At 41.9% G+C, this 19,950-nt stretch overlaps 1 protein-coding gene across 9 annotated transcripts in view; it reads right to left on the reverse strand.

Annotated features, from left to right (window-relative positions):
- KCNMA1 (potassium calcium-activated channel subfamily M alpha 1) overlaps nucleotides 1-19,950 on the reverse strand; it is a 665,861-nt gene that overhangs the window by 20,031 nt on the left and 625,880 nt on the right. For 8 of the 9 annotated variants that reach the window (XM_058671047.1, XM_058671046.1, XM_058671048.1 and 5 more), the window contains 2 exons: nucleotides 18,957-19,070; nucleotides 13,713-13,843 (listed from right to left, as the gene is read on the reverse strand). In XM_058671047.1, coding sequence (XP_058527030.1) covers nucleotides 13,713-13,843; nucleotides 18,957-19,070 — 245 coding nt within the window. Of the gene's footprint in view, nucleotides 1-13,712; nucleotides 13,844-18,075; nucleotides 18,157-18,956; nucleotides 19,071-19,950 lie in introns of all 9 variants that reach the window. The other variant, XM_058671049.1, reaches the window with a different exon arrangement.

A 19,950-nucleotide genomic window follows, 5' to 3' on the forward strand; every position in this document is an offset into this window, starting at 1 on the left:
ATGAAAACAAAACTAAGAATAAACTTACACTTAAAATAGCCAACAAAAGAATAGAATACTTTGGAGACAACCTATCCAAGATTTGCATATGGAAAACTATAAAATATTCCTGAAACGTTAAAAGACCCAAATAAACAGAGACAGCCCATGCTTATGGGTCAAAAGATAATATTATAGAGAGGGCAATATATTCTCCAAAATATACAAATTAAATGAAATCCCTATCAAAATTCCAAAGGCCATTTTTGTTATTATTGTGCTAAAATGGAAAACCGATTCTAAAATTCACACGGAATTGCAAAACATCCAAAAGAAAAAAGCAAACTTGAAAGAAAAATAGACTTGGAGAATTCTTACTAATTTAAAAATGTACTACAAAGCTATAGTAATCCATACAGTAAGGTACTGGCATAGGATAAACATACAGACCATGGAACCGATCGGAATAGCACATCCGTAAGTGGATGCCTACAGCTACAGGCAACAGATTATCAATCACAGTGCCAAATGCACTCAGTGAAGAAGTGCAGTCTTTCAAACGTTTGCTGTTGCAACAACTGGGTATCTACCTGCAGAGGAATAAAGCTGGACCTATACTTAATCCAAACATGCAAAGCATCAACTCAAATGCATAAAAGACCCTCACATAAAAGCTGACCTATGAAATGTTTACAAGAAAACATAGAGATAAATCTTCATGAATTTTGATTTGACTCTAATTTTTATAAATATGATACCAAAAGCATAAGCTACAAAAGAAAAGCTTAGATCAACTAGAATTGACCCCCCCAAAATGTAACTGTGCTTTAAAGGCACTATCCAGAAACGGAAAAAAAATCTATGGAATGAGAGAAAAGCTTTTAAAACATGTATCTGACAAGGTCTCCACTTCAGCGTTAAAACCCTTTAGATGAGAGTATTTGGCATAGCAGTTAAGATGCCACTTGGGAAACCTGCATCCCACATTGGAGTTCCTTGGTTGCAGTGCTGTCTCAGCTTCTGATCCCAGCTTCCTGCTAATGTGTACCATGCAGGCACAGCAGGTGCTTTGGTCCCTGCTAGCCACACGGAAGACTCAGACTGAGTTCCTGGATCCTGGCTGATGTCCAGATGCTGTGTTGTGGGCATCTGGGGAGAGAGCCAGTGGATGGAAGATGACTCTCTACACCTTTGGTCCACCTCCCTGTCTCTCTCTCTATCAAATAAAACAAAAATGAATTTTTTAAAATGTGAAGGCAATAAAAACTTCCCTTAATGAAAACAAACACCCAGTAGTTTCAAAAATGGGCGCAAGAAATGAAAGAATCTCAACTGAATTTGAACTGTGGTAATGCAACAAGGTGGAGGAATCCACCATTGGGGGAGGGCTTGGGGAGGGGTGGGGGGAATCCCAGTGCCTATAAAACTGTGTCACATAATGCAATGTAATCAATTAAAAAAATGGGCGCAAGATTTGAACAAACTGTTTTTTTAAAGAGAGATACATATGGTCAACAAATACAGGTGAAGAAGCACCATTTTTCTCTACTATGACGGTTGTAACTAAAAAATGTAGATTATAAGAACAGGTGAAGATGTGGAGGAAGTGGAACCCTCCTGCATCTCTGGTGAAAATGAAAAGTGGTGTTACCACATCTGAGAGTTCCGCAAATGATGACATACTGAGTGGCCACATGACCCAGTGATTTGGCTGAACGTAAACACAACTTCCCCAAAACTGAAACACATATCCACACAAAAACCTATACACAGATGTATCTAGTTGCATTACTCCTAATATACAAATGGTTCCAATGGCATTGGGTGAAAGGCTGTATGAACAAAATGAATAGAATGAATATCATGTAGCCCTAAAAAGAAATGAAGTACTTACACCTGTTATAACAACAACAACAACAACAGCTTGAAAACATTATACTACGTGTGATTTTGTTTATATGAATTGCCTGGAACAGACAAATCTATACACAGAAGTTACAAATTAATGGTTGCTTTGGACAAGAAATGGTTGTGGGGTGGGTAGAGTAGTAGAGGAAGGGAAGATATGGTTTTTTGAGGTCATTAAAACATTCTAAAATCAACTGTATTGATGCATGTACATACTTGGTAATATACAAGAAACTATTGTATGGTACACTTTAAATGTGCAAATTGCAGGTAGGTTAATAATAGTGCAATAAAACCATCTTTAAAAAACTAAATAGTTGCAAGGTAACTAAATTTATAATGGCCACATTTTTATCTATTAAGAAGCAGTTGGTTGCAGAAAATACACACATACACACACACACACACACACAAACACACAGAGGAACAAGTAAAACTAGGAAGCTCTACATGGTTCCTGGTTTCAGTCTGGACAAGTAAATCAAAGATCTCTCTTTCACTCTCGCTCTCCCTGTCCCCTATGTTACTTTTCCTTCCTTTTAAATAAATAACTTCTTTAAAAAAAATTACATGGGCCCAGTGTGATAGTGTAGCGGTTTAAGTCCTTGCCTTGAATGCACCGGGATCCCATATGGGCGCAGGTTCTCATCCCGGCAGCTCCACTTCCCGTCCAGCTCCCTGCTCATGGCCTGGGAAAGCAGTGGGGGACAGCCCAAAATTTGGGACCCTTTACCCGTGTGGGAGACCCAGAAGAAGCTCCTAGCTTTGGATGAGCTCAGTGCTGGCTGTTGCAGCCACTTGGGGAGTGAACCATCAGAAGGAAGATCTGCCTCTCCGTCTCTCCTCCTCTCTGTATATCTGCCTTTCCAATAAAAATTAATACATAATTTTTTTAAAAATCACACTTAGATCATGTAGTTTCAAAAATGGCTGGTATCACTTTACTAAAGTTAAAAATAGAATGGAAATGACTATTAGAAAACAAGTATGTAAAATATATCAAGAGTTCATAGAGACATAATTATTAAAGAATAAGATAAAAAGCCTAGTGTAAGATGACAGCTTTGATGTGATCCAACTAGCATGAGTGAGCTGAATGATTTTGTAAAATGACAAAAAAATTCTGAGTTGTTTAAAAATCTAAATCTAACTCTGATATTTTAACAAGACACAAAAGAAAACAAAGTACGTGTGTAGTTCAAGGGATAATTTAAATGTATATGTAAGTATAAATGTTTACAAAAAGCAGAGATTGCACAACCAACATTTTTAAGCTAAATTCAGTGTTTAGGCAAGGCAAAAATAAAGAGCTCACCACTTGGACATTTTTTTCAAAGTATCCTAAATTATACTAGGTTTTTTTTTTCTTACAGAGAGGAAGATCTTCCGTCCGATGATTAACTCCCCAAGTGAGCCGCAATGGGCCGGTGCTGCGCCGATCCGAAGCCGGGAACCAGGAACCTCTTCCGGGTCTCCCACGCGGGTGCAGGGTCCCAAAGCTTTGGGCCGTCCTCAACTGCTTTCCCAGGCCACAAGCAGGGAGCTGGATGGGAAGTAGAGCTGCCGGGATGAGAACCGGCGCCCATATGGGATCCCGGTGTGTTCAAGGCGAGGACTTTTAGCTGCTAGGCCACGTCGCTGGGCCCAAATTATACTAGGTTTATGATTAAAATAAAATTAGAAAATAGATGATTTAAATTTTTTTCAAAATGTGAGGTGCTTATTTTTTTCAAAATGTTTTTTTCAAAATATTATTTTTCAAAATATAAGTGCCACCAGCTGAGGTCAAAGCTACAGAGACAAATTCGGAGCCTCAAGTATTGTAACTATTAAATATAAAAGAAGGCTAAGCATCAGAAAAATCATCTCCTGTTACTCAGTTTCCCCTAGGAAACATAAAAGCATAAAATAAGAAAGCATCAATTAATAAAAGAGTTGAACTGATAAACTTGGCAAAGAACTCAAAAGGAAATTCCAAGACTATGACAAGTACGAGGAAACTCCAAAAGCATGTGGAAATTCAATTAAAACATGTTTTTATGTTGGTGCAGAAAAAATAAAATCCATACATAGTTTCTTCACATTGCATATTTTCTAAGAATGTTTTGAAAACTCCTCATATGTGACAGATAAAATTAAAAGAAGAACATAGTGCCAGGTATGGGAGAGGCTTCATTTGACGATTCTAGATGCTCTTGAAACCAGTCACTGTATATAAAAAGGAATAGATAGTTTTAAGCATAAACCAAACTCAGACTCACCTGCCAAGAGATAGACAAGATTATTAGGGTGAAAAAAATTCATATTATTTAACAAGCGAATTGGACACTCATTAGAGGGTGATTTTTTTTCTAGCTAAATTTTTAAGTTTAACATTTGTCTAATTAGAGGATCATATTGAAATTTGAAAAAAAAAAATCTTGAATTTGCCCTAGAAAGACCCTTAGAACTTGTTTTGCTCAACATTATTACAAATGTTAAAGATTTCTTACACTGTTGAAATATTCAAAGTGAAATCCATCAACCAGAAGGGATGTACATGAACTATGTAGTAATTCAGGAGCTGGCAGATTGGGCCCGAGTCAAATCCAGCCCCATCACCTGTTTTGTGTTTTAAATACAATGTAATTGGGACCCAGCTACGTCCATGTGTTGATGTATTGTCTATGGCTGCCCTGGTGGTATACCAGCAAAGCTGAGTAACATCAACTGAAACTGTGAGACACGCAAAATCCTGTAAGACTTACCACACAGCTGGTCACAGTAAAGAGTCCCTGAATCATTACTAATCTGATGAAAAAAAAAATCACCCACCCCAGTGGGAAATGGATGTGATGGGTGTTTGTTCAAGTGTTTGGGGGAAAACTGGGTATCTGGATAAAACAAACATTTTTCAACAGGGTAAGGATTGAATAAACAATTTTGCAGTCATATGAGTTGTACTGTGGAGAGACTGACAATCCTATGCTTTCAGAGGACAATGGCATGGTGACAGTTATCCACCAGTAAAACATCTTTTTAAAAGGAAAGCCCAACAACCATGATTCAAAACTTCTGCTAAAATTCCAAACTTATACTGATAGACCCATTAATGCTAATGTGACAATAACTGTAAATGCCCCACAAAAATTTAGTGGGTAGTTAACACTTGGTGGTAGAATCCTGATTTTTATTTTTCTTATAATTTTGAATATATATATATTCATACACACACGCACACACGCATGCACACACATACACACACATACATAAAGACAACTTTCATGCAAACTTCTTTTTTTTTTAATTTAATTTATTTGAGAGATAGACACAGCTCCCATTCACTGGTTCACTCCCCAAATGCTTGCCATGACTGGAGCTGGTCTGGGCTGAAGAGAATAGGCTAAAACTCAAAACAGGTCTCCCATGCACGAACCATCATTGCTACTTCTGGTGCTTGCCCAAAAAGGAAGCAGAGGTCTGAAGCCAGAGCCAGTGTTGAACCTAAGTGTTCTGATACCCCTGGATGCAGGAGTCTTGAATAGTGTCTTCACTACTAGGCTAAAATGCCTGTCTGTTCCATATATTTTCTACTATGAAAATGTGTTGAGTTTAAATCATTAAAGCAGTAAATGCTATTAAATACATAAACACCAAAAAGTAGGCACAAATAACATTACAAAAATGAAGCTGAAATTTTCATCTCGGGATGGATGACAGTTCTCTCATTCAGCAAGTACTTCTTTTTTGGCATATAAAATAATTCAAACAAGAAATATGCATTTCCATGATGATATACAAATTGGAAATGCACAATTAAAGAGCCTCTTAGGGGAAAATGGCAGCCAAGCCCACCAGAGCACCTGAGATGGTATCTGTACACTGGCCTGGAGTTTGCACCTGCAGACTCTGACATGGAGTAAGAGGCTTAAAAATCTGACTTGTTAAAAAAAAGTACTTATTTTACCTCAAGATAGCAAGATGCTAGTTGTTCACAGATTTCTATTCAGCACTATCTACTGCAGCATTTATGATTCTAAAGCTTTAAAAGCAAAATGCTCAAAATAGACTGAGATTTAAAATAGATTCTGGTTCATCGTGGGACTCAAGCCTCATTAGGGCCTACAAAAAGTGTAAATCATGACACCTAAGAAAATGGCGAGGAATCAAGAAACAATAATAAATAGTGCCCTATTTACCTGTATATCTGAAAGAAAGCACACCAGCATATTAGCCGTGTTTATCTTTGGTGGTAGGAGTATGGGTCATTTAAATAGTCTGTCTATTGTTTCTGCGGTTTTAAATTCTCCACAAGGAGCATGAGTAACTAATGAAAACAATGGAGGCTTTTGAAGAACAGCCCGTGAGTAAATTCTCCACAGAAGCAAGTCAGATAGAAGGCCAGCCTGAATTTGACTGCTTTATCAGATCTTCATGACTTGACTCCACCATGTTCCCCCTTCTGTACTGGAATCAGGCACAAGGAGAAGGCAAGACCTTTGTATCAATCTGCCAGTGACACTGAGCACCTGCTAATCTGTGTGCCTGTCAAACAGGATACCCTTTTCAAAACTGCCTCTCAACATGAAAATCAGGACTCTTGAAGGTGTCTGCATAAATCTGGGGCCACTGACACTCGTATACTCTGAGCTGACCCTGCACCCCTGAAAGCTCTCCTTGGTTTTTCCACAGAGGCACCTGGAAGCACTGCTGTGAAAGTGGAATCTGTAATTCCAGAGAGCAGGCAGCAGACCATCACTGCCCCCATGTAGATGCTTTGACATTCGAGGCAGCCAGGCACTCTGAGCACAGTACGCTAAGGGCTCCAGGCATGGGATCAGGGTCTCTCTGTGATGTGAACAATTTTAGGACAAAGACAGTATCTCCCCTGCCCAAGGCATAGAGGGCGTTATCACGGAGCACACAAGTCTGTCTATGAGGATAGGGTGTACGGACCTCTGCCTAGACTCAGCAGTCTGCCCTGAAGCCCACTCCAGGACTTTCTGCCTAGGAGGCAGCTGTTTCCACACCATGGGGCCGACTACTCACCAGGATTTCAGATGTCAGCCACCAGATGGTTCCTAGAGGGGACAGGAGAGCTATAACAAACCCTTCTGAAAACTCTCCTGACCCCGAGGCACAGTTGTTTCCTGGGTTAACAGGAATGCTAGAATGGAAGAGGCAGTTAGTTCTTCAGGGAGCACTGTACCGTGCAGGTGTGATCCTGTTTCCCAGGCATCTATGTTGCCAGTTCTTCCCTGTATTTTATCATTACCCACATTCATGCCACCTGTGCTTGGAGCCTCCTAAGGCAGCCGCCAAACCTGGCAAGATGAATGCCTTGGGGATGAGACCTTCTCAGTTCCTGTACCTGTGCCATGTGGACATCAGAGGGAAAGAGAGATGAGTTCGGGTTTTGTGCAGTGCCTGAAACCAGGGCACCTAGGCAGCATCCACAGAATAAGAATTTCGCTGCCCACTGCCTAGGTGAGGACAGCACAGCTTGAAGGGCAAGTCTTTCTCCTAATTAGGACAACATGATGTCCTGCATATGGACAGAAATCAGGGTTCAGCCCAGCACCCATGGTTTTTAATTCCTCCTTTATCATTCAATTGCTATGACAATGGGAGGGTTGCCCACATGTTCTGTGCCTTGTCTATATCACATGTATTAGAAAACAAAAGAATGGCTTAGGAACTGGCCTTAAAGGAGATTATCTGCATAATTTGCACTCCACATTGATATTGAAATAGATGGTAGCCGATTGAAAGAACAATTAACTGGCAATGCAATCAGTTCAGAAAATTCTTTTCCTGGCACTTCTGTGTTCCCATCTCTAACATCAAAGGGCTGGACCACATCATACCAGAACCCAAAGGCCTCAGAAGTTGAGGAGCCCTGGAGAGAGACACCCAGGAAACCAGGAAAGGCCTGGGACAGACCACCATGGGGTGCTACGATCAGAAACCTGGGCCAGCAGCGCCATCTAGCCTGCTGCCACCACCCCTGTGCCTGCATCTGCACCACGCTCCAGCATCCTCCTCTTTTTATTTTTTTTCACTGTATAATTACCGGAGCTTATGTTTCACAGTTAATGCTGTCAAGCCTTTTAAACTAATTGGTCTTTTATAGAAAATTTAACTGAAAATTAACACATTTTTTAATAACATTGCCTTAACTTTAATGGCACTCTGCCTTTCGTTTATAATTGCTCTAAAATTGTCATTTTCCATGTCATAGCTGCCATTTTTTATATTTGCTAGTTTTCATGGTGTAGATTTTTATTTTTAGTGTTTTCCTTCCGTGAGGGATGAGAACTACTGGATTTTTTTTTTCTCCATGTCTCTGGCCTGCCTAGCCTGATGGGACAGCGACGCAGGTTCTCAAGTCCAACAGAACATAGAGGGTCACTTAAAAAGTTCACGGAAAATGCCCATCAGGAACTAAACAGGTCTGGGTATCAAGGTTTGCTGCACCAAAGTGCACTTGTGTTTTAATGCAACTTTTTCATAAAGTTTTCAAACTATCCTCTGCAGTTTGTCACTGAAACACTGTTTTCACTCATCTGCCTCAGGATGACCCTCTGGCTGGCTGTCCTCTGTGGACAATTAAAAGAAAGAAAGAAAGAAAGAAAGAAAGAAAGAAAGAAAGAAAGAAAGAAAGCAAGAAAGAAAGAAAGAAAGACAGAAAGACAGAAAGACAGAAAGAAAGAAAGAAAGAAAGGAAGGAAGGAAGGAAGAAAGAGGCTCTTTTCCAAAAATGTTTTTTTTTTTCTTAAACTTTGGTTAACTTGCAATGCTTGCCCAAAAGCACGTGCAAGTTTCACAAAGTCCATCTCAACTGAGGATGGAGCTCATGCAAGGCTGGGAAGAGTCAGGGAGAGGTTGTGAAGTGGGGGAAGTGGGGGCTCCTGAATGCAAGCAATAGGACCAGAGGGTAGGCCTTTGCTGACATCACTGAAGTCACACGAACCAAGGGAGAGCTCAGGGGTACCCATGACACCACTACAGGGTCTGGGCCCCTGATGAAAGTATGGTGAAATCGTGATAGTAATTCAAGGGGACTCACTTTCCAGCCTTACTAACTTCAGTTATTTCTAGCAGGCAGAGGTCGGCTCTCTGATGTAAGAGGTAAGAACACAGGAACATTTCTCAGAGATAGCCCAGATTCATCCACTCACATAGAGCCCAAATCTAATCACTCTAAGGTACACATGTGTAGAGAGAAGAGAGATCAATGCATATATCTTTCATAATATGCATTTAATAATTTTCAAAGACCCCCTTCACATAAGTCATGTCTCTTTTTTTTGTGAATACATGTGATCTTAAGAAATATCTGCCTGTTCTGTGAAATGTTTTCATACACCATGGCTTATTACCAATTACCTTGAAGTTGTACATGATTGTTAATATCATTCCCATTTAACATTTAGATTCAACTGAATCCCAGACAGGGGAAAAGATAAGCAAAGGCTGCTAGTGAACCATGACCCAAAGATGTGAAGTCCTAATTTAAAGGCCCTGGATATGCAAACCCCTGCCATGTGCATTTTGTTACAGTGGGAAACCAAAGACATCATTGGCACCATAGGCTCACACTGAAGTGCCCCTCTGGTCCTAGGGGCTGGGCAATGGGTAGAGGTGTCTCAGGGGAGAGTGTGCTGTGCTCCTCTGGTCCTAGGGGCTGGGCAGTGCGTAGAGGTGTCTCAGGGGAGAGTGTGCTGTGCCCCTCTGGTCCTAGGGGCTGGGCAGTGCATAGAGATGTCTCAGGGGAGAGTGTGTTGTGACCCTAGTACTTCTCAGGTGTATCATGCACTACTAACAAACTGGGTCTCTGCTTCTCCCTTTTCTTTCCCTTTCTCTTCATACTGTAAGGGTATATTTTTTCTTTATACGTTTAGATTAGGTGACCTTGCAAACCTTAAAGTTTATGTCTTATTTTATAAGGAAAAAACAAAATAGACAAGGTGACTTGCATGCACTAGAATTCATCAACACAACAGGATGCCCTTTCTTCTCCCCAGAAGGAAGTGTTCCATCCTTGCTCCTTCCAAACTGCTGGTTCAGTGTGGCAGATCTCTGGGAAAGGCCGAAGGCACAAGGGAAACAGACTCCAGGTGCACAAATAAGCCACATCACAGGACAAGTGAAGGTCACTGCATGCCAACAGCCTGGCTATTGAGTCTATGTCTTAGCTTCTCTAAGATGTAATTAGAAATTGGGCTTGGGGTTAGTACAAAAGGGTGGTTGAAAGAGAAAGAACTGTTAACGTGCATATGCTAGCGTCAGTCCTAATAGCATACTACCTTCTGTGTGTGTGTGTGTGTGTGTGTGTGTGTATGCGCACACATGCAGCAGACTGGTACCATCCTAAAAATACATTTCTAAGTTGTGATCTTCTAAGAGAAACTGACTCAGAATCATCATTATTCCCTCTCCTCACAGGCTGCTTCTGCTGATTCGCAGAAGAAAGCCACAAGGCCCTGTCTGTAACATCCCCGCCTGTTTCTGGAATACCTGTGATGAATCAAAACATTACTCTTTTCACAAGTGAAGTCATAAGCAGCAGGAGTTGAGTTATGAGGGACAGTGTTCAGGGAATGTTCAGACACATGATTCAACGGCACTTCTGGGAGGAGAGCTAGCAAAAGATTGGCAGCATCTACAGAGATTTGCGAGCGGATCTTGTGGTGTTACCTATGAGATGATGCCTAAGATGAAAATGTAGATGGAGGCTTACCTCCGGCTCCTGCTGTGAGGAGGTACCTCATTTCCACACTTAATATTCCTGCCAACTCTCTTAGTTCTTTCTGGTGACTGCCTTGAGACTTGATGAATCTACTGTTTCATCCCTGAGAGTTAGGGTGAAATGCAGACATCACAGGTAAGCTATGATGGGGAGGAGGTGTGGACTTTCTCAATTAACAGACTCAACTCAAGATCCCACTAGAGAACTTGGTCAGCCTAGACAAGGGAAACACAGTCTGAAATAGTCTGATAGATATGTTGATCCATGATCTGAAAGCCACTATCAATAGGTGAGTAGAATGTATCTTGCTTCAATACTTAGACGAGGCTTACTCATGTAGTTGTCTGCAAGATCAGATAATGTAGCTAGATTGCCTTATGCAGCTCTGGGCCCTCCACAGAAGATCATGCTGATGACAGATACAACGAGGGCTTACTAGGTTCCAGAATCTCCTTTCGCCATAGGCAAGAATGTGAAAGAAATGTGTTCTCAGACTACCACATCCATACATACCCTAGCCATTTTCTTCCAAACATTTTGGTTGACATCTCAAGAAAAGATGAATATCCTCTTAAAAAATGTTGAACTAATTCACTCTGATTTCTTACTTGTGTTTCTGAGAACTGACTCCCCAGTGATGCTATGGATTGATGAATGTGCAACTCAAATCCAGATGTGCCCTACCTCCACTTCATGCCGCCCTCCCCATGGAACCTTTTGGTTATGTAGAGGTGAAGCTCTCCAATGCTTAAACCAGTTGTAATCCCTGGACCAGAGCTGGCTTCATAGGGGGAGGGGGTGTTCCATACAGCTGGTTGTCCAGGGGCTTTGCTCACAGGGTCACAGCCTGGTTTAACACTCTGCTATCATCTTTTAGAAATTCTTAATAATTTATGAAAAAAGTAGGCTTATGTAGCTGGTCCTGCTTGGCACAAACATACCAAGTCGAATTTTTAATAACTTTAACAAAAACACTTCATAGTTAATAAAAAAGAAAATATGATTAACCTGTTGTAAAACAGGTAAATCATCTTTTCATGAGAACAGGTTTCTGGTTCTCTCTACTTAAGATCATGATTAAAATAAAATTTCCAAAGACATGCATTTGAAACTAGATTTGGAGAGAATAAGACCTATGATAGGAAATCTGGAAATCCAATGAGAACATCCCATCACTTCCATCATTCCTTCTTGCCTGGCTGGGGAGTTGGCCCGAACTGATTCCAAAACAACTAGCCAGTGCAAAAGTTAACCTAGGCTCTTGGCCATCAGCAGGGTCACAGACCCCCGAAAGCCAGGAGTGCCCTTCTCTGAGGGTCACTTTATCCTCTTGTTGACTTAGTTGGCTGTGGGATGGTTCTAGGCTCCATCAACCTCAACTTCTGAAAGTTGTTGCATAATTATCTTGTAAAACCTACAATTGTGGTTTTTGACTAAGATATGCTTGAGTTTGACCATATTCAGGAATATAGAATAATCTAAATTAGCTTTAAAAAGCTTTACTTTTTTCCTCTCCACAAACAGAGGTCCTTCTGGGATTAGCTTTAATGCACAGATGAAAATAATGCGTAATTAATATACCAGTTGTTTAACACTTTCAAGAGCAAAAAATTGCTAAGAGATAAATGTGTATAAAAACTCCAAATTACACTTATGGTTTTAATATGCTCAATAAAGTGCATGCTCTCTCTCTTTCATTATTATTTTTTATTCTAAAAACATCAGTTTTTATCTAGCCGATGTGGGCACTTTTATGAATTGTTAATTTGACAACTCCAAAATAAAGAAGTTTTGCTATGCAGTAAATCAAGACACTCGATGGGAAGACTTCATAATACCCAGGGTATGACCCATTCCAAATGTTACCTTTGTCTTTGGCCATGAAAGATGGCTCCATTAAGCTGTGATCTGCTTTTTTAATTGTTATTTGCTTCAAAACAAGCAAATGGATGCCTTGATTGCTTGGCACACATCAAACCATACAAGAAACCAAAACAGTTTTGGGGCCCTCGGCCAGCCCAGTCTTCTCTCTTTCCCTTCACTTCATCCATCTTGGCAGAACAGAAAAGCCTAGGCCTCACGCTCCCACCTGGCCCTCACCCAACTGCTTCTGTCTCAATGATTTCTTGGAAACATTGCTCCAACCTGCTGCTCATGCTCTATTACTTCCTGATTCCTATCAGTTCTATAGACAAACACCACTCACATCCATCCACCCCTCCAGCTCCAGCTGGTTCACTTAGTCCATGCTACAGCAGCCACATAACCCAGATGTCCTGCTGTCACCTTGCCGCTCTGAGCCACACCACACACAGCAGTCAAAGCAATCCCCTTAAAACAAGAACCTGATCAGAAACCTTCCAACTCAATGTTTCAATGCCTCCTCATTGCTCCTAAGAAAAAGACCACAGAAACGGCTTTTGAGGTCCCTTGGGTTCCATCCTGCCTGACTAGCCCAGATTCATTCACATTAGCATCCAGTCCCTAAGTTTCGTTGCCCAATTGAGAGCTCCACATTCCTCTCACCATGAAGCCTTTGCATTGCTTCACCTTCTCCTCCAATATTCTTCCCCACCAAAAATCTCCCCTCTTTATGACTCCAGCATAAAATATTCAAGGCTATTTCAAGAAATTTGTGAAAGCATGGAATTAAAATTCAGTTTAATTTCATTTTTGAAGCTTGTGCATAGCTTTTTCATAAATACATTTTTCTGCTAATTTTTCAGGAACTTCTGCAACTATTTTGCATGAAAATAAATTCATCTTTTAATTACATTTTCCATAAACCTTTCCAACTGTGTTTGAGTATTATTTCCATGGGGATTCTTTCTCTGATCCACCAAGACTAGATCAAATGCTCACCCAAGTGGACTCAACTCTTTCTGGCCATCCTTGCACTTGGAAGTGTTTACAATCAAAGGCTGACTTGTGTGAGACTCTGGCTAATGTAAATATCCCTTCCTAAATTGCGATCTTTAAGAACTTTCATCTTCCATGGAAGCTCAATCTCCAGTCCAAGGTTTCTAACATTGGAATGGCTCCTTGGCCACATCCTGCACCCACTGAGTAGGGAGAAGGGAGCGGAGTGACTCACCGCACTCATGAGCGAGTCCAGGACGCTGACGGCAAAGGCTGTCCCACAGGCAAAGGGCTGTGTGAGGTACAGTTCTGTGTCAGGGTCGTCATCATCGTCTTGGTCCAAAAACTGAACATTAGTGTCATTCACTAGAAAAAGCATGAGAGGGAGAATGAGCTCTCAAGATGAACACCTGGGCAGCAAAGTTGGTGAGACCAGGCTACTGGTTTGTAAAGAGTGAAGTCACTGCAAAGGAAATAAGCATGGGGCAGGAGAAGCTGTAGATGGGTCTTTGGGGTAGAGGCAGTGGGGCTCAATGTACTGCTCCTGTGTGGACTGTTTTAGCTCCTGAGACCTGGAGAGCAATGAGTTTGATTGGGCTCACTCCATGGCAGCTGCCAGAGGACTGGTGGGCAGCACTGGCCAGTCCCCAGGCAGAGGTTGAGAATCACAGCCAAAAAAATACCCTGGGGCATTTTTTTGGTAGCCAAGTCTTTTGAGAGGTGGATATATTTCAGTGATGAGTAGTAGCCATGCACGGGTATGAGTTTAGCCACAGAGAAAAGCAAGCCACTAATCGAGAGTCAACAGCAATGAACCAGAGGCAGAGCAAAGGCAAATGGCAAGCGGACCCACGCTGCCCATCCTGGGGATTGGTCTGGGTAGTACCAGCCATCCCAGGCCATGAATCCAGGCCCTATTGACTACACCGCCATTCCCAGGTGGGATGGGTCTCCAGCTGTCTCCTGCTGCTTGCTGCAATGACTTGCTCTAAATTCTGAGCTGCCAGGCTGCACCCACGTTCTCCCTTTCCCCTTCTGAGCAGCTCAGCGGCTCATGAGCTCCCTGCTCAAGCACACGAAGCATCGGATGCTGCACTTCATTTCCGTCTGAGGATTCCTCCAGGATGTCTCCCGCACCATGTGCAGATTGATTAGTTGTGTCACTCAGACGTCTTTAACTTATTAAAAATTAAATGACAAATTAATTTCCCTTCCCATCTTGGCTTCTGAAATGATCAGTTTTGCAGAGCAAGTAATAGGGGGGATGGTGGGGAGGTGGGGAGGGGTGAGGGCTCCTATGATTCCTGAGATAATGATAGCACTTTCAGGAAGAGAACAGATGACACTCACCCCTCTGATTCCTTTCAAAATGCATCAGCAACTAATTCTCCTTCCTGGAGTTATTGTTTTAATTTTCCAAAGTAACTTTCTTGATAACTTCTCTTTTTTAAAAACTTTTGTTTGTTTATTGCATGGGGCAGAATAGATGATAATGGCATAAAAGGCTAGGCAAGGAATTATTTTTAACTGATACCATCTTGTTTCCCCAGAGAAATATTCTAATGGTGGGAGAAAAAACATTCTTTGCTCTACGTTTCCAGAGTCTGGGTACCCACTGTCTAACCAGCCTATGAACTGCACGTAGGCAGATGGGATGAAAGCTGAAATTCTACCATCTAACAAAGCAACTTCCAGCCTGGGCTCAGCCACCAACTTCCTCAGGCAAAACATTTCATCATTCACAGTATCTTAGCTTTTCTCTGCAGAATGGGAAAATCAGAGCAGCTCTCACAAGGGAGGCTGTTAGCAGGTGCTTGATGAGCTTGGTCCAGCTCCTAGACCAAATTGTGCACCATGTACATAGTAGCAGCTATTGCAATCGCCCTGCTGATACTAAAAAGCCATACACTCACCCCATGAGGAACATACCTAACTGTCCTCTAAGTCTCGTAGAAACTCGACTTGTTGCCTCATGTATCCTTCAACTGGTAGCTTTTCCTCAGCTCCCTTGACCTACCTAAGTCTGCCTCCATGTATATTTTGAGATTGTTTGAAGGTCTCACCTTATATAGTGAACCGTAATCTAACTTGATGTATAAACTGTAACTTGTTGTTGTAACAGGGAACTGACTCCCAGCCAATCACAAGCAGCCAACTATCCAAGCCAGGTTCAAATAAGACAGACACAAACTGCAACCAATTGGGCTCCTTGTATATTACACTTCTAGTTTTGTATGTTACTCTGGCCATCAATAATATAATGTCCCACATGGTAGGCGGGTCATGCTGAACTGGTTTTTTTTTTTTTTTTGTACTGACTGTTACTTGATGCTAGAATCACAAAATATCTGTTTTATTTTTGTCATTTTGTCTTCCAACAATCCACAGGCATGTTGTGACGCAGAAAATGCCAACTGGAGACCACATGTACAAGAGTGTGGCTTTAGTTACTTTTAAGTGCAACTACAGGTGTGCACATCAATTTTCCAGGAGGAGCTCTCTGTTATCGCTTTGTAAGACAGGGAAGGCTTGGTCTTACACATGGAGGTGAAGTGGCTCCAAGTAGGGAGGAAGGGCCACAGATTTTTCAGGAGATTGCACTTAGGGTCATTGGGCTAAGAACTGCAAGACACTAGCCAGAGTTCACAGAGAATCCCATTGTTCTGGGGTACTCATTCCCAGAAGGGGAATCATCAAAGGTAAGCAAAAGTCTATTTTGCAGGATAGTAAACTGTGGATGCCAAGAGGCAATTAAAACATCACCCAAACTCATTTGGTCAAATATGGTTGGGGGATAGATTAAATGCTTTTACACAATTCTTTCTAGTGAAGCTTTTAGGAGCTTTCACCAGGCTCACATCAATTGGGAGTCTCCAAGTAGAAAAGGAAACTGGAAATGCCAAACAATTTAAAAATGTTTTCAGGCTTAGCATCATCTGCATCTTTTGGAATGCATTTTTACGGGCCTAGGGTTATGTAACACTTCTTTAAAACATGTAGGTAAATGGGAAATATTTGTGGAGCATGAGGGAAATCAAGATGTCAGATGCCAATGGTATGACTACCAGAGAAATAGGTCTTAAGGCATGGGGTTAGAGTGCTGGGTGTACACAGAAGGTTCTCTGAATGCAGGAAGATATCTGGTGGGTGGCAAAGGCCTTGGGAGAGTCCATTATACTAACCAAGTACCCAAACATCATGTCAAGCACAGAGCACCCTGTCTTTTCTCTGCTTTTCCACTAATCCTAAATCAAACCATCCTAGATAGTGTGTAACCATCCTAGCAGCAGTGTGTGAACTCTACACAGAAAACAATCACAGCAGTCAGCAATTCCAAGTGCTGCTACTGTAGGTTTCTAATATGGATGTAGGTTTGGATGAATTTTCCAACCAAGTCATCTAGGGTTCTTCCATCCCTGTAGCTTTAGGAAAAATGTTCCAAAAACCTAGCTTGTAGCCAGTTATGCCAAAGAAGGAAAAACACACCTCCATTACAACCGAAAACAGAAAATAATGTGACCCTCCTCCAAGAGAGCTGGTCGTGATCAATAGCTACATTCACCATATTGCATTGCTGTTGCTGAAGGGTAGACAAGGTACTTCTATCTTCCAGACACTTCCCAGGCAAGATGATGGGAGTAAAAGCCTAGTTTTACTTAAAACATATGCGAGGGCCAAGAAAGTAGAATGCTCATTTCATTGGTGAGCCACTGGAAGCAGGAGTTCCTTGCTCCTCTAACTCCTGCCCAGCTAAGCCTCTACCTAGATCAAGCACCAGTTCTGAGACCCTGCCACAGAGAGCCCTTAATGGAGTTATTCCCCAAGTCATGGAGAACTGCAGGTGGGCCTGACAAATGCAGTCATGAGCAGAAGCCTTCATCTTCTAGATGAGTCCACTGAGACATGCCAAGAGTGGGCTCTGGATCAGGGAAGAGGGCTCGGACTACAGGATGCACCTCTAAGCCTGCCAGGCTCATCTTCAAAGCTGGTTTTAGTAAGAAAGAGCCCCTTAAGGCCCACTGACTGCTTTTATGGCTTCAGAAACAGAGCTGCTGAGAAAGGACCTAGTAGGAGGAAAAAGGCAAATAAAGTCAGAATAAAGGAAAATAAACAGCTGGAGGGAAGACGCAGTCTTAGATTTCTTATCTTAAAAATTTTATATTTCTCCTTTGACTTCCTTTGAGAGCTGTGAAGACACGTCAGTCAAACTGACATGTGTTGGAAGAGGAATACGAGGGAGAAGGCAGGAGAGCAGGGTAAACATAGAAAAGAAAAAAAAAATGCTTGGGCCATAGAAAATGAATTAGTGCAAAGATGCTTTGGAAACAACTGCCAGGTCAGATGGGTGTGATCAAAGGTTTACTGATGCTGTGTGGGGAAAAAAAATCATTAAGAAAGGCCAGAACAAGACAGTCGATTCCAACCAGAGCCACAAATAAAACACATTCAAAGCAGTGCCATGGGGTAGCCTTTCTGTTACAGCTGGTGAGAAAAAAACCAACAACACAAAAAAACAAAAAAACAAGCTGATGAGAGTTGGAAACACTGAGAACAGAACAAAAGGAGATGCCGATGTGGAGGAAAACAGTGCTTCTTACCCAGTTCAGTTATCATTAGAATGTGCGTCCCACTGTTTTTTTCCTGATTGACTGATACCAAAGGCAACTTGCCCGGTTTAGCTAATAGGATACAGCATTTAAGGGTTGGGGAAAGGGAGTGGAGGAAAGTACAGAAAAAGAAAGAAGTGAGGGAGTAGCAAAGGAAACATTCTCAAGTAAAGGGACCCCAGGGTCACAGATTGTTGGCATTCACCTTAGGGTGAGTGGGTTGGCGGGTAGAGCCAATCAAGCAGCTTTGCAAACTCACAAACAATAGTAGCAAATGTCATGGCCAGGTTAGAAGTTAGGGATTCCATCAGTCACTGATTGTGACCCTCAAAATTTCCTCATTTTTTGGACCACAGAGGCCATGCACTGCAAATGGCCTTTGAGAGGATGGACTAGGATGGACCAAATGCAGTTATCATCTAGTAGCTCAATGCTTCTATTCAGTTCTCAAAACACGTTTGGCTTAGACCTAAGGTCTGTGTATTAATTGAGGGCTCAGCACATCATATCTATTCAGACACAATGCTTACAAGAGGTATTGGCAGTCAATATCACCAAAAGGCTTCATGGACCAAGTCTTTCCTCCTGTCTTCCCCCTCCCTGAATTCACATTCCATCTCAAGGCCATTATCTCATGCTTCTTTGAGAACAGTGACCAGCATGAAGGAAACTGTCTATTCAACTCAGAGGGAAAATAGATCAGTATTCCTGTAGATAATCTGCCATATCTCTGCCCAGACCTTTCACCAACCTTCCCTAAAACAAACCCACAAAGCTGAGAGCTAAGAAACAAGGCTGACCTTCTCAAATCCTGAATGGCTGGCAGAGACTGAAAACAGAAAAATCCCCGCGGAGCTGAGCTTCACGCCTACCTAGTTCTGTGATGATGGGGATGTTGACCCCGGTGGTGATGGATGGCTGGCGTAACATCCCGTGCACTGGGCTGTTATCTGGAGAGGATCTGTCCATTCCTGGAGGTGTGAATCCTAGTGGGAAGGAAAGAAAATAGGAATAAAAATCAGAGAAGCAGAAAATCTGGAAGCACTGAGAGAATGGCACGTGTCTCCATGCCCACAAGCGTAACTAAAAGGTCAAAGATGATCACTCCAGGAACAAGCGCTGATGAGCCGCCTTCTTAAAAGAACACAGTAGGAAACCATTGTAAACCATTCCAGCTCACTTTGACAGCTGCCTGAAAAGTCCAGACAACACCAAAGGTTCATCTTGTTTTCAGATTTCATTTCTCCCTTCCTTTCACTTATACTCCTTCCACTTGTGTGCGGCCGGGAAGTCAGATATGAGTGCATGACCTATGAATGCTCTGGGCTGCAAAAAGTGAATACAGTGGTATAAGCATTAGGCTCATTGCCCCACTCTTCCCAGGCCAGGGAGACTATGGGAATGCAGGTTACCACGGGCATAAGGGCTAGACAGTAGTCCTGGCCAGCTGCCTAGGTCTATGAAATATTCTGCATGAAGGAAAAATAAAGGTTTGTTGCTCTAAGCCACTGAAATGTATTTGGTTGGTTGTTATTACTAGCATATAACCAAACGTATCCTGAATGATATCGTAAACAAATCAGTTACTGACATTTTGGAAGTGGGTGATTTAGGTTTGAGTTTAGACAAGAGTTCTTATAGCCAATGGGATGTGAGTGGAAATGTGTTTAAGAATTTTCAGAAAGTATTTAACTGTTCCTCAAAAGGAACACAGGAGGTGATTCTCACCTAATCTACTGGACATTATATTATGTGTCTGCATTACTTGGGACTGTATAGCCATCTTGCCATTTGTAGTGACACCAAACTAACTTAATACTATTGGCTGAACTGGATGACGGAAAGAACTTCCCCTGGGTTCCTTGG

This window comes from Ochotona princeps, chromosome 13 (genome assembly GCF_030435755.1).
Source record: "Ochotona princeps isolate mOchPri1 chromosome 13, mOchPri1.hap1, whole genome shotgun sequence".
NCBI classification, from domain to species: Eukaryota; Metazoa; Chordata; class Mammalia; order Lagomorpha; family Ochotonidae; genus Ochotona; species Ochotona princeps.